This window comes from Pithys albifrons, chromosome 3, assembly GCF_047495875.1.
Source record: "Pithys albifrons albifrons isolate INPA30051 chromosome 3, PitAlb_v1, whole genome shotgun sequence".
NCBI lineage: Eukaryota > Metazoa > Chordata > Aves > Passeriformes > Thamnophilidae > Pithys > Pithys albifrons.
In genome coordinates, this window is record NC_092460.1 from 27,069,255 (window position 1) to 27,083,978 (window position 14,724).

At 44.5% G+C, this 14,724-nt stretch overlaps 1 protein-coding gene across 1 annotated transcript in view; it reads right to left on the reverse strand.

Moving 5' to 3' along the window:
• The window catches only part of TRIM24 (tripartite motif containing 24), a 63,638-nt gene extending 50,179 nt beyond the window's left edge, over positions 1 to 13,459 (reverse strand). Inside the window, exon 1 of the mRNA XM_071551105.1 lies at positions 13,003 to 13,459. Coding sequence (XP_071407206.1) covers positions 13,003 to 13,378 — 376 coding nt within the window. The 5' untranslated portion in view covers positions 13,379 to 13,459. The remainder of the gene's footprint in view (positions 1 to 13,002) is intronic.
• Between the last annotated feature and the right edge of the window lie 1,265 nt (positions 13,460 to 14,724).

Below are 14,724 nucleotides of genomic sequence, written 5' to 3' on the forward strand. Positions count from 1 at the left end.
ACACAAATAAAATGCCCAGGACTTAGATCCCCAACAGTGAGAAATGGGAATTTAATATACATTTATCAATAAACTCTGAATACATTTTTAATCTGTGCTGCAATTAAATATTATATAACAAATACTTTAGTCTGGCAATACTTTAAGGATTTCCAGATTTAAGTTTTTTAAAGCTTGCTGTTCACAGAAACAATGAAATGTGCAAAAAATATTTGATGAAAACTCCCACTCTAACAAATTTTTATTTAAAAGCTGTTTAACAGTAAAGCTTGTCACATGCAGAATTTCTGCATCTATGAAAAAGTAACTCTTAATGGCAGCACAAAACTGATTTTGATTTATTATTCTGAAGTGACTCCATAGAGTTAAACTTTGCACCTGAAAGATGGATGAAGTTTCTTTGCAGTGTTTTCAGGTTTTAATTCCTTCAGTGGAATTCATCTAAACATTACAAGAAGTTTCCTTTACAATCATTCAAGACCTAGGTAATACATTTAAGTCATGAGTGGTCTCATTGCTGAACAGTTGTCTATACTTGGGTAGAAGAATCATACCTTCTTAAAAAAATCCACTTTTTTCAAGTAACTATACTAATACTTTTATCCACTATTGGACATCCAGTTCAATTGCAAGAATCCCTCCAATATTCTAAACTCAACAATTAGAGAAGAATATCCTCCAAGTTATCTACAACTTACCTGCAAGGTAAGGCATTGCACTTTTGGGTGTAGATATACAGGTATAAAAAGCCACATTCCTCCACTTCACATTCCTCTCTTACATGTGCCCAGTATCCCTCAGCACTACTGTAAGTGTTCAAAAAGCAGCGTGATGTTTCCAGTTTGCACATAGCTTAAAGTCTACCAAACTGGAGCAATAGATGCTTGTGAGATCCACACAGACTATACAGCCTCTAAGAACCAGCACCAAGAAGCAGTGTTATCTTCTCCTCTGACATTACATTGTAGGTATGGCCAAACTTCATGAACACAGATTTGGGCAGGGCTCTCCCCACGTGGGTGTGCCCTTCCAGCCTGCACAGTGGATTTTTTAGGTGAGGCACAGCGTGCACGGAACTGGCCCCACCGTTTAAGTCCTGAGGTCCATCTGCCACGGCCGAGCGAGCTTGGACAGTGACAGTGAAGTCCTCGGGACTGTCACAGCACCCGGTGCTAACCGGGGCTGACCCTGCTGAGCATCCGAGATGTGACGGGATGGGATGGCAGGGAGGCATTGAACTGCCAGGGGACGGTTCCCACCGAGACTCGAACTCAGGACCTTGGGATTCAGAGTCCAGAGTGCTCTCCTTTACACCACGGGACCGCCCTGACATTGCATTAGTATGAAAATTACTGAATGTAACTAATAAAACACATTCCTTCTGGGCTGAAGAGATGCACTGACTGATCAAGTAAGAATAATAGGGATTTCTAACAGCTGCCCTACAGCTTTCAGAAAACAGCAGGTTACAGATGCAGCAGTGATACTACTTATGTTCCCATGGCATATCTCCTTCTCTTGCAATAATCTGCAGTAGGTAACTGAAGCATGAGCCAGACCCTGTTGGCTGATGTGAACATTGACATTCACATCTAGTGAACATGTAATCTTCCTACAGTCTCCTCCGCTTTCCCTAAACCAAAGAGCTCCTTCAAGGGTGCTTTCCCTGCATGACACTTTTGGTACTAAGAATGAAGTTTAAGAAAATGAATCTTCTGCCAAAATGATCTTCAAAAGTGCCATTTATTTACCTGTCCTTTAGAACCATGTGATCTATTTCCACCTTCCTATACCATACTGCTTCATGAAGTTCTGCAAACATTACACTTGGCAACCAATACCAGTTCAGGAACGAATTAGGATTATACTTCTATTCCTACTTCATTTTTAAGGAATATTCCCAAGGGTTTCACCATGGCATTGTGGTTCTTGGTCTGCTTGGCTGGCATAATGACAAATGAAAAAGCAAAAACAACCAACCACAACTTGCAGGCAGAACAACAGCTATTCTGGCAAAAGTTCGAAGTCAGACATCCTGCAGCTCACAGCACCTACACAGTATTCTCAAAAATTTAAATCAGCCCAAATGCAGCCAAAGAAACCACATAAAATCTGATCTCATCTCAGTGGAACTGGAAACAGGGAAAAAAGGAAAAAACCACACAATAAAAACAATCAGATTGGAACACAATACAATAACACTGCTGTTAAATGGACTTTTAACGGATGCAAGATGAACATGCAGCTTCTTAAAGAATCCAGACTGCAATCAGCACTTGCACAAAGGGTGGAGTGCAGCAAACAGGACTGTTGGTTAAATCCATTTGGGAAACCCATGGATAAAGTCATCTTCATTTTGCCAAAACAGCTACTAGAATCGTTATTTTGAGGAGAGATCTTTGTCTCTGTTGAGTTTCAACAGCTGTGATGATAATCGAGAAGACACATGAGCTACCATAAATTGTGGCTTTGCTTCTAACTCATACCTGGTCCAGTTATGAGGCCATTTCTAAAAAGAAAAAGACAACAAAGGACCATCTCCCAATCTGCAGGTGAACGTATTCAATCCATCAAGATGCACACAATTTTACTGATGGTGCCAGTGTCAACAGGCGATACAAGAAATATTTATTTATTGAGGGATAAAAGCAATACTTGCAGGTTGTTCTTATGATACAGATAAAAGTTAAGACAAATGTAAAATAAAGCTAGGGTTTGTTCTTGGAGTTTTTTTAACTTCACAGGCCCTCCCACATGTTCCACCCCAGGAATGGAGTTCACTTCTAACATTCTTTCACAACACTGGACTCTGCCTTTGCTACCAAGCAGAAAATAAACATTCTATCTAACAACTTGGAGTGCAATATTTGAAGAAAGGCTACTAGCATCTCTGGGCTCACATTCAGATATGACCATGGGAGGCAAACAACACCTATGTTTATTCCAGGAAAATATTCTATGTGTCTGAAATAATACTTATTCAGGAAACATTTAACACATGAACTCTGAAACCACATTTGAGTTTCTAGCACAGAGAAGGAACTGAGGAAAAGTTTAGACCTTCTCACAGAAGATTAAGTTCTTTTAACTATTGATTAAACTCAACAATTTGAGCACTCTAAATCTGGAGATTTCCAAGATATGGTAGCCAGTGTGTTATACCTCAATAGTCCTCTCTCACTACTAAAAACAGAAGAGAAAACTGAACTACTGAAGGCCAAGCAGTCTGTAGTTTGCCAACTTGACAAACAGTCCATAAGCTGAAACAACTGAGAACAACAGCTGCTAATGTGTGATGAAAGGCCCCCAAACAAGATAAAAGCAAATAAGGAACAAAAGTACTGAGTGCTGGAAAGCAACTTTTAGACAAGAATAGGTAGAAGTCTGTAAACACTCAAAAGAGATAAATCTAACCCAGAAATATACTACCCCCTTGCTTTCAAAGTTCCCAGGTATCCAGCCATAGGTCCTATCGGACACTATCATTATATAGCTCTACAGTCATTCAAAGCAGATTGTCTGCTAAATAGAAATGTCTTTATCTCAGTTTCTAACTCACTGCTGTCCTAATTTATCACTTTGGGACTGGGCAATGCTATGAATTTCAGCTTTTACTTGAAAATTGTTGAAAGAATAGTTACAAGTCACAGAAGTTTTTCCAAAGGCAAAGATGATTCAAAGCTACCACCACTCCTCTTTAAACCAACTGTCTCCAAGGGCATGAAATTTACACTCCTACATTATTTCAGCAAGTAGTTTACTCATTTTAAAGCAGAGTCCATGTTAGAAAATACATCTCTCTATATGTATTTCAATTCACACTTTTGCTGTCCAGGATAATTTTGCATACTGCTTATTTCTAGTAACAGACCTGTTGCTGGGCTGTTTTATCAAGGCACTGTGACTTGCATTTAAAGTTAACACCTTGTCTCTTTCTCCAGCCCCAGCAGAGCACCACAGCTCTCCATATCTTTTCTTCCCACCGGTGCAATTGCCACCATTCCCTCACTAAAGTGCATCAGTGTTACAAGCACCCTGACACAGCAGGTTCAGCAGCAGCCTAAGGGAGCAGGAACTTGGGCTAGGCTGAATTATGGCATTTAGTTCAACAGCTCCGCACATCCTTAACCATGCTCAGATTCCAAAGGACATGCCTAGGAATGAATGAAGCAGATGGAGTACATTTTATTAAATGCTTTCTGAACTCAAGGAGACATCCTAGAAAATACATGGGGATTTTCCAAGTCAACACTTAGGTAGAAATAGTCCTGTGTCTTTTTAGCGATTTACAGCACAGACAGATGTATCAGCTCACTGGGAAAATTATACACTTACTTTTCAAATTAGGCAACCATTTTAGTTTAAAGGGTATGTGCTACAGTCGTGTTTTATTCAAATTGCACTATATTCACTTGAGGGACTGCAGTTGAAAGGGGAACTCTCCATTTTAATAAAAGTTGCCTGTGGCAACTTAGTTATTAATCAGAAGCAGAAATCTTTCTACAATCAGAAAGCAAATGGCTCAGGTCTCCTGTCCATGTACTCCCAATTACAGAGGGTTTAGCACTAGATTTGCAGTTCTCTTTTTTGAAATGAGGATGTCGCCATGACCCAAATCCACATTACAAACAAGGACCCTCAAAACCCCTGAGTACAGTTCAAAGAGCTGAGCTTTGCTTACTGTCATCCTTTTCCCCATAGCCCACTGATAAACTTCAAAAATAACTAGAAAGCTTGTTTAACATCAGTCATCTATCATAAGTTTGAAATGTATGCAAGGTAATACACAATTTTCTCCCACATAAAAGCTTCAAATAAGCATTTAATTGAAGCACTGGAGATGGTATCAAGAGATTAGGAACACTTTTTAGCTCAATCTTTAGTTTCATAGCTGACTTTACAAGACTGTTTCTTGTTAAAAATAATGTCATTTTCTTAGTTACTTCACACAGCTGTTTCATACTTTCTTTGATGGTAACCATTTATGTTTTTACACATACTCTCTGGCCAGTAGGTAAAAAAGTAGATAATTTAGTCAATCCAAGTATGACACTGATGTCTTCAAAGCACATTTGAGCTGCAAGTACAGAGTTTAAACAGTACATAAGTCCATAGCTACCTCATTGCTGAGGTAAACTTCAAAAACATCACGAATTTTTCTATGAAAACAATTTTTATGTGGTCTTTAATTTAGCCAAAGAAAAACAATGCATCATTAAACTGTTACAGCATATAAAAGCTAAATAACAAATAGTAAGACCAAGAGAAGACTTTGACACTATTCACAGTTCAGCCAGATCATCTGCATAGGCCCACAATGCACACTCAGGGCCATGTTCACCTGAAGAAACCTGCCTGACCACCATATCATGGAGGCCCACGCAGAGCAGATCCCCACCCGCAGCGCATGGAGGGCCTTGAGCTACAGCAGGTGGATGCCCAGAGGAGGCTGTGACCTGTGCCCTGGGGCAGGCTCCTGGCAGAACCTGTGGGTCTGTGCAGAGATGAGCCTGTCCAGGTTTACAGGCAGGACTTGTGACCTCAGTGGGGACCCACGTTGGAGCAGTCTGTTCCTGAAGGACTGCACCCCATGGAAGGGACCCATGCTGGAAGCAGCTCATGAAGAACTGCAGCCCATGGGAAGGATTCACATTGGAAACATTTGTGAAGGACTGTCTTCCATAGGAGAGACCAAACACTAGAGCAGAGGAAGCAGTCCTTCCCCTGAGGAGGAAGGAGCAGCAGAAACATCATGTGATGAACTGACCACAGCACCCACTCCCCTCCTCCTGTGCTGCCACAAGGGAGGACATGGAGAATTGGGCACAAAGTTAAGCCTGGAAATGAGGGAGGGATGCAAGGAAAGTTTTTTTTTCAAGTTTGCTTTTACTTCTCGTTATCATACTCTGATATGATTGGTCATAAATTCAGTTAATTAACCCAAGCTGAGTTTGTTTTGCCTGTGATGGTAATTCCTGAGTGATGTCTTCCTGTCCTTATCTTGACCCATGACCCTTTTGTTTTATTTTCTCTCCCTTACCCAGCCATGGAGTGGACTGACAGAGCAGCCTTGGTGGACATCTGGCATCCATCTATAGTCAAACCATCATGCTAATGTATTAAAGTATTTAATTTTATTTCAAAAATCTTTTAAAAGTATGAATTTCTAATTTCAAAGATAAAGTCAGTTATTCACCCTGAAGTACAGTCACATTTAAAATCACTTTAGGTTCTTCCTGGTTTTCCCCTGTTTTGTTTTTAGATTAGCTATAACAAGCAAAATACCAGTTTTACAAGTTTACTGTTACTGGGAAATTCCACTAAATAATATGGAAACTCCTCCTACAGCATCCGAATAAACACAGACTACACTGGTATAAAGCTTTTCCTGTACAAAAGACCAGTTTTTTTAAACCCACTACATTTAGAATCAAGAGTTTCAACAAAATTTTTCTCAAATTTAACTACCTGGGTAGAGTTGAGAGATCGGTCACTTTGTAGTCCTCATGGAAGTTAGCAGGCCAATCTAAAAGCCTGCTGAATAACCTACTGGCTCCTCAGCACATTTCTCCTAGGAATAAACTAGTCCACAAAGAGCACACTTGCTCTTTCAGTTGCCTCTTCATGAACATCCACAGCTCTTCTCCCTTGCTCTTCCAAGGCAGAAATCTCTGTAAGTGTTAAAACAACCTAATGCACTTTCAACTAGACACACATCTGAGAACTTTTAATAATTACTATGTATTTTCTCTCCTGTCACCTTAGGATCTAGGCTTCTGTTCCACTGTTAAAAATACTAATTGCTTACCAAAGACATTATAAGTGGATTTTTTTTCCAAACAGAGCTAGGTTGGCCTATGAGGATATAAATCTTGGTTTGAAAAAAAGCTTCACGTAACAATACAGTTATTTTGATGGCTTCTACAGCTTAACCACTGTAAGACTTCCAATTGGAATGAATCGCACTACATCACTGCAGTTGTTTTAACACTCATCTGACATTCCTGACAGTTTCAGCCTTTCAGTTTCCCACTTTCTATGGGTGAAAGAAGCAAGAATATAAATGCATCCAACCTATCCTAGAAATACTATTCTGCATATATACATAAGAAAATAAAGATCTATTACATACTTATATTGATCATATATTGGAACAAGCATGATTAAAGCTTCTCTCTGCATCATGTGATGGTCCACCTTAATAAAGGCTGCATAGGAATGTCTCCAAATTTTTGTGGAATTCCTGGTAGAAAAGAATGCAGTAATTTTGGCAAATTTATCCTTACTTTAAATTATACTTATATAGTAAGTATCATATCCCATCACATATATATTGAAAGCATACCTTTTTCTAAACGAAGGGTATCATCACTAGAAATATAAGAACCTTCTCTAGATAGTTTATTGATTCATATTTTAAGCTTTTACTAGTTTCCTTACTTTTTAACCAAGACATTTGTCCATTACAGGCCATCAAAACAATAATATTGTATTTCACCTGCACCAATGCTAAATGCTTTTCACATATGCAGTCTCTGGGGCTCTGGGAGTTTCCCATTCAAAATCAAAAACAGTATGAAAATTAGACATGTCTTTCCATACATATTCCCATAACATACACTAATTCCAAGCATTAGCACTCCCAAATCTCCTTAAACTGGAGGTTAAACAGTTCAGTTCTTGATGCACCACCACACACGTAAGACTTTTAAAAGGATGCATAAATGCAACAATGTTTGTGAAAGAGTGTCAGCCACACCACTAAAATATGGACCCTTCATAATGACAAAGATGGAGAGAATTCACTTTAAGCAAGTGACAATATAAAAGATGAAATGGAAATAATCACGCATTGCAGGTAGATTTAGAAAGAGAATCTTAATTCTTCTTAATCTACCAAGACATGGAAGAAAAATTGAACTTCACCATAAGAAATCTCAAATGAAGCTATAATACCCTTCAAATTAAGAAGGATCCTAATTATTACCAAACTAAAAGAGGAAAAGAACATGTTACATTCAGACAAATAACAAAATTTAAGTTGATGCCAGTAGCTGTATTTTCAAGGTCAAATGAAGTGATGACATTGAGAAGCCCAGATATCAAGCTCAGATAAGAATCAGAAAGAAATTAAAACTATCTGTGTCAGGACTGACTGTGGGACACAATAAAACAGCAGATGCCATCTGCATACATGATGGGATATCAAGGGTAAAGGTCTTCATTCCAGGCCCCAGACAACTTCACTGTATTGCTAAACAAATATTTCTGGGCATTAATAACTTGAAATATGAAACATGAACATCCCAGAAATCCTTGTTTAGTAACTCTGACATATTTATTCCTTAGCAGCGAGTATCAAACATATTTAAGTTGTTAGTCTGGACATCCCACAATTTTTATCCTGGCATTGTACAAACATTACATGCTTCTAACAGCTTCATACAGATTTGTTTGCTAGCAGGTTTGTCTACAGATAAATTACAGAAAAAAGTTTCCCTCAACTAATTTTGGCACTGACACCAGTTAAGATCTCATCATGACACCTGAATAAAACTTTGCTATGCATTTCCATTCCCAAGTTTTTCTTGACACCAGTTCCCAATCTATTTCATAGACAGATTGATGGTAAAGAACAAGGATACTTGTAACTTAAACAGTTTTGAAAAGCAATAGTATCTCACTCTGTAACTTTTCGGTTTTCATGTATTGGTTTCACATTTAAAAATTCCAGACGAGTACTGTGAGGTTCTTCACATTACAAACACTGTCCTTTAAGAACAGGTTACTACTCAACTAGTCACTGAAACACCATCCAGCACAAACTCTGGGCAAGTGGCAGATTTCTATTAACAGCCTTTTTGTTATAACTCACACAATCGAATAGTAAAGAATGACCACTGAGAAACAAAAGGAAAACTCATATGAAGTTAACCGAGGTGTTTAGTAATAGTGTCTGTAGACACTTGCTCATAGGCAAGTGTCACATTTACAGACTCACTCTTGCACACTCCCTGCAGTTCATAACATGTGTCAGGCAACACATTTTTCAGCAATGCAACCACAAAAATAGTAGCTACATCAAATAAGCTGTCACTGGACATTCAGCAAGCAAGCAGTGAGTTCTCCAGTGCTAAGACCAATAGTATCTGACACACAGATGACTCTGCAACACCTGAAACGTCAGGAACAGTACAGAAATCTGAAACTCCAGGTCTTCTATTCTATAGAAATTTATTTCAAAACTGAATGCATGTGGCAGTATAGAGTATATCCATACTAACTGTCTTGCCACCAGCCTACCTCTGCAGGATTAACATCCACCACACTAAACTCCTTTGCATGTCTTGCCAATTTTCTGCTGTTGTCCATACTGAATCTTGAATTCAAGTGAGTAACTCTTGAATTCTTAATTCAGACTAGATCTTCAAATTTGAATTTTTTTCCACAACCCCTTAATTAGTTGCTAGAACCTTTATAGAATTAGAGCCAACATTCTCCCAAGTAAACTTGTCTATATGTTCTAAGTTGAAGATACACTTTATTCTAGTAAGGCAAAGGAAATAAATTTCTGCTTGGAAACAAGTTTACTGACAACAAAAACTATGTGTAGATTTTAATTGAAACTCTGTACCTCTTTAGCTATCTGCTCCTCAACTAATTGGGATACTAGTACAACACTGTCTTAAGGCTGGTTCAATGAAGCTCTTTCCAAATCACAGCCTCTCCTTTGTTCAAGACAAACTCCATTCCTACCAATCTTTCTTCAGGCTTCTTTTTGTGCAACACCTTAGTGCTCAGCACACAGGCATAAGCAGTCTGCTTATCTTTCAGGAGCTTTTCATAGTTTGCAATTCTATTGTGTTCCTTACTTAGGACATTCCTTCCAGCACAAACATCTTCCTCGCTCTTTATTTCTTCAGTTTAGTCACAGTAATTTCATAATTTACATCATGAGAGGCATTTATTATCCAGCTGTCTAAGCTTATACTCTTCAGTTTATTTCTTCATGTTATTCCTCATAAGCATTTTGCACAACAGATTACCATAAGAGGTGACAGCTTTGCACTGTTTTGTCCTTTCCTCCTTCCTTCTTCTGAGAATTTAAGAACTCCTCCAATTGTAACAAATTTCCTCATTAAAATCAGTTTTGGACACTGACAGGATCATTTTTTTCAGTTCTAACTTCAAGTTCAGTTATTTTGTACCAGCTGGAAAACAGAAAATACACATCATCAGGTTTGGCCATAGCTAGCTAATTTACAGCTCCTGTCATTTAAGCCAGGCCAAAATCCTGGCAAAAAAAGATGTATCATAAAATGCCTCAAGGAGAGTGTGAGATCTATACAAGTTTCTTCTTCCTATTTGACAATGAAGGGTAGTGTGGAAGCATGGAAGTAGATTGGGAGAAAAGTTAAGAGGGTAAAAATAATTGTCACCAAAAATCTAGTGTGTCTGCAGATGTGTAGAATGAGGAGGAATACATACGGTAAAATTCATTCACACAGAACCAACTCACAATGAAAAGGAGGGACACAGACCTACAAGTTTACTGTTGCTGTGATTCATTATTTCATCTATCATTTGTCCTCTCAGGCAGATGTTTGAACAGCACTAATCTTTTAATTCTTAGGATGCATCTCATTTCTCACTCAACTACAGACTTCAATTTCTGCTATATTTAAACAAAACATCTGGGAATGGAACTGTGCTGCTCATGACCTCAAAACTGAGATGATGATGAGGATATTGTCTAAGATATTGCTCTATTCTGCAGCCTCTGTATCAGGCTTGCTGTATCACTGCCCTCTTTTCTATTTCCAAGTATCTTGTCTTGAAGTATCTCATTATATGACAGAGCTTGTGCTTTTTATGTTCTGCCCATGCAGAACTTCACAGTTCTACTCGTAGATGTATAAGCAGTAATATCTCCTGGATGAACCAAGCTTAAGTACACATGTTTTGGGTCTCACAGATTTTCCCATCCTGTAAATTCTGGCTAGGCAGTCTGACTACTACATACATTACATGCTAAAATGAAAGACTGAACAAATATACTAACACACATTCACATACACGAAGAGGCTCAGCACATCCTGTTAATTACACATTCAGGAGTTTCCTGGATATTCTGAAGCAAGTCTCTCCAATTGTCCCAGATATTCCTGTCTCTCAAGAAGTTGTTCCTATACAAATCGCTGCAAACACTTTGCATATTTAAGCTGTAATCTTTTGGTTAGAACTGCTGGCAGGATGGTGAAGTTTTCCTAAATGCACTGAAAGAGCTTAAGAATGGTCAACCTAAAGTTAGCGCTTTTCACTTGAGCCCCCACTACCCATCCTAATAAGCACAACCTCTGCCAATACCCATAGAGCAGCTCAATTTCCATCACACTTCCTCTTTTATATCCAAGTTTCCCCAAGTTCTTCCTCTTTAAGTTCTTTAAGAACTTAAGAGAGTACAGCTGACTGTCTCAAACACTGTCAAGGCCCCAGAAGAGACTTGCCACAAGAGAAGATGAATGCAGGAATTTGAAACAAGCACAGAAGGGAGAAATAATGACAGGAGGGCACTCATTTTAAGCCTAGGGGAGGAGAGAGCTGGTTAGCACATCCTGGTTAACATATCCAGACAAAAATTCCCACTGTGGGAAACCGTGGGAAAGGAAGCATACACTCACCACACCAAATTACGGGAATGGCATCTGCAACCACCCTGTGGATGCTCAGAACTTGGATTGTATAAAGGTGGTACCTTCAGAAGAACAACTCTGGGACCCTCACCACCAAGAAGTCCAGGGTGAAGAAAGACCAATGGAATGCCACTGGATCCACAGGTAGTGACTATCTTTGGCTTGATCCCTCTCTCTCTCATTCCCTCTCTCCCCACCCCCTCTTTTCTATTTTTTCTATCTCTCTACCTCATATTTACTGTTAAATAAAAGCCGTATTACTGACTCAGCATGCGGTCTCCTTCGCATTGTAACTTGGGCAGAGGCACATCTCATTAACCAGATCATAACAAGATCTTAACCTGTTTGCACGAAAGGATGCTTGTTTGCACCTTTTTCTAAGATGAAGTTGCCTCTAACAAAACTAAGTGATCCACTAGACCTAAGAGGCCTAGAAAAGAAAACCAAACCAAACAAACAAAAACAAACCAAGCCAAACAAAAGCAAAACCGAAACAAAACCCAAACAAAAACAAACAAAACCCCACAAAGCACTAGGAAAGTACTTTCAGACTGCAGGAGTTTATTCCACATATTCTACAGCAAGATGTACTTTGCAAACACATTAACAGAAGCTACTCTACCAAAAACTTCCGGGCGGCATTCTCCCTTCAGCGCAACAATTATCAGCTAAGCTGTACCCTAATGCATCAGCAGACGCACCCGGGCTGCCTATCACGCGGACAAGTTGTTATCGCTCGCCCGCCCGCCCCGGTCCCCGCCCAGGCGCTCCCGGCTGAGCGCGGCTTTGACACCCGCAGGACTCCCCTCCGGCCACGCTCCTCACTGCAAACATCACTCAAAAAAAGTCTGTTCTCTCGCTACGTTTATCTGCCTTGGTATCAGTCCGCGTTCTGTTTTCCACCGGCAAGGGGCCAAATCCCCCCGGCTCGCCCGAGAGGGGCTGCCCAGCCCCAGCCCCGCACCCCGGCCCGGCGCGGCGAGCGGCTCTCGCCGCGCCTCTCCATCCACACAGAGAGGTCCTGGGAAAGTACATCAGTGCTGCCTTCCCTCCGAGGTGGGAAATTTAAAAAATAACGATTAAGACAAGCCAAGCCGAAGCACAACGCCGCCGCCAGCCTTGGCGCTGGCGAGCAGCGAGCACAGCCCGTCCCGGCAGCTCCGTGCCCCGGCAGCCGGGCACCTGCACCCCACCCACGGCACGCGGTCGCGACAGCTCCCAGCCCCCCCGCGCCTATCGCGACACACGGGCCTCCGGGGGGCGGGGTGAAGCGGGCGGGGAAAGGGCGGGCGGCACAACGGCCACTTACCGGGCGTGCAGTGCAGGGGGGAGGCCGGCGAAGGGACGGGCGACGAAGGGGCCGCCGCCGGGAACGGCTCTTTGGGGGCGGCGGCGGTGGCCAGGACGGGCGGCAGCATGAGGTACCGCTCGGGCTGCGGCAGGCAGCGCTGGCACACCGAGTGCAGGCAGGGCAGCAGCTTGGGCCGCCGGCTCTGGATGGGCTGCCCGCACACGCCGCAAGTGTCCAACAGGTTGAGCGGGGCCGCGTCCCCGCCGCGCTCCGCCGGGGCCTGCCGGCTCTCGGCCTCGTTCTCCCCGCTCAGCGCCGCCGCTGCGCCCGGTCGATCCACCGGGCAGGGCTCCCCCACCACCGCCGCCGCTACCGCCGCTGTCGTCTCTTCCATTGTCCTGCGTCGGCCGTCACCGGAGCACCGAAGGGAGGCGTGGCAGCCCCGCTGCCCCGTCCGTTGCCCGCCTGCCCGCCCCGCCGACGCTGCCCGTTCAGCCCCCGCCCCGTGTTTGTGTGCCCGCCCCGCCAGTGCCCGCCCCGCCAGCGGCAGCCCCGCCCCCGGGCCCGCGGCCACGCCCGGCCCGGCCAACCCCGCCCCGCCCGCCGCCTCACGTGGGCACAGCGGGGACCGGTCCCGCCCGCCCCGCCGGGCACCGCCCCCGTCCCGCACCGGGATCTGGCACAGCCCGCACGGGGCGTCCGCACAGCCCCCCCGCCCCGCCAGGCACCGCCCCCGCTCCGCACGGGGATCCCGCACAGCCCCGCCGGGCACCGGCTCCGTCCCGCACGGGGAGCCCGCCCAGCCCCGCCGGGCACCGGCTCCGTCCCGCACGGGGCGTCCGCACAGCCCCCCCGCCCCGCCAGGCACCGCCCCCGCTCCGCACGGGGATCCCGCACAGCCCCGCCGGGCACCGGCTCCGTCCCGCACGGGGAGCCCGCCCAGCCCCGCCGGGCACCGGCTCCGTCCCGCACGGGGCGTCCGCACAGCCCCCCCGCCCCGCCAGGCACCGCCCCCGCTCCGCACGGGGATCCCGCACAGCCCCGCCGGGCACCGGCTCCGTCCCGCACGGGGAGCCCGCCCAGCCCCGCCGGGCACCGGCTCCGTCCCGCACGGGAAGCCCGCACAGCCCCCCCGCCCCGCCAGGCACCGCCCCCTGCTCCGCACGGGGATCCCGCACAGCCCCGCCGGGCACCGGCTCCGTTCCGCACGGGGAGCCCGCACAGGCCCCCCGCCCCGCCAGGCACAGCCCCTGCTCCGCACGGGGATCCCGCACAGCCCCGCCGGGCACCGGCTCCGTCCCGCACGGGGAGCCCGCACAGCCCCGCCGGGCACCGGCTCCGTCCCGCACGGGGAGCCCGCACAGCCCCGCCCGCCCTGCACGGGGCTCCCGCACAGCCCGCACGGGGCTGCCCAACAGTCCGCACGCTTCGCCCGAACGGTCCCGTCCGAGCCCGCTCAGCCCCTGCCCCAAAGTTGTGGATGCCCCATCCCTGAAAGTGTTCCAGCCCAAACTGGATGGGGCCCTGAGTAGACTGGTCTAGTGGAAGGTGTCCCTGCCCATGGCAGCGCAGAGTGGAAGCCGATCATCTTTAAGGTCCCTTACAACCCAAGCCGTTCTACGATTCTGTGATTCATGAAGTACACGTGCAGACACAAAGCACTGCTTACACAGTGGTCGCTGGACAATCATAAAGAAATCCAGGCTGCTCAGAATATTCCAGATGTCTGTGCTCAAAATC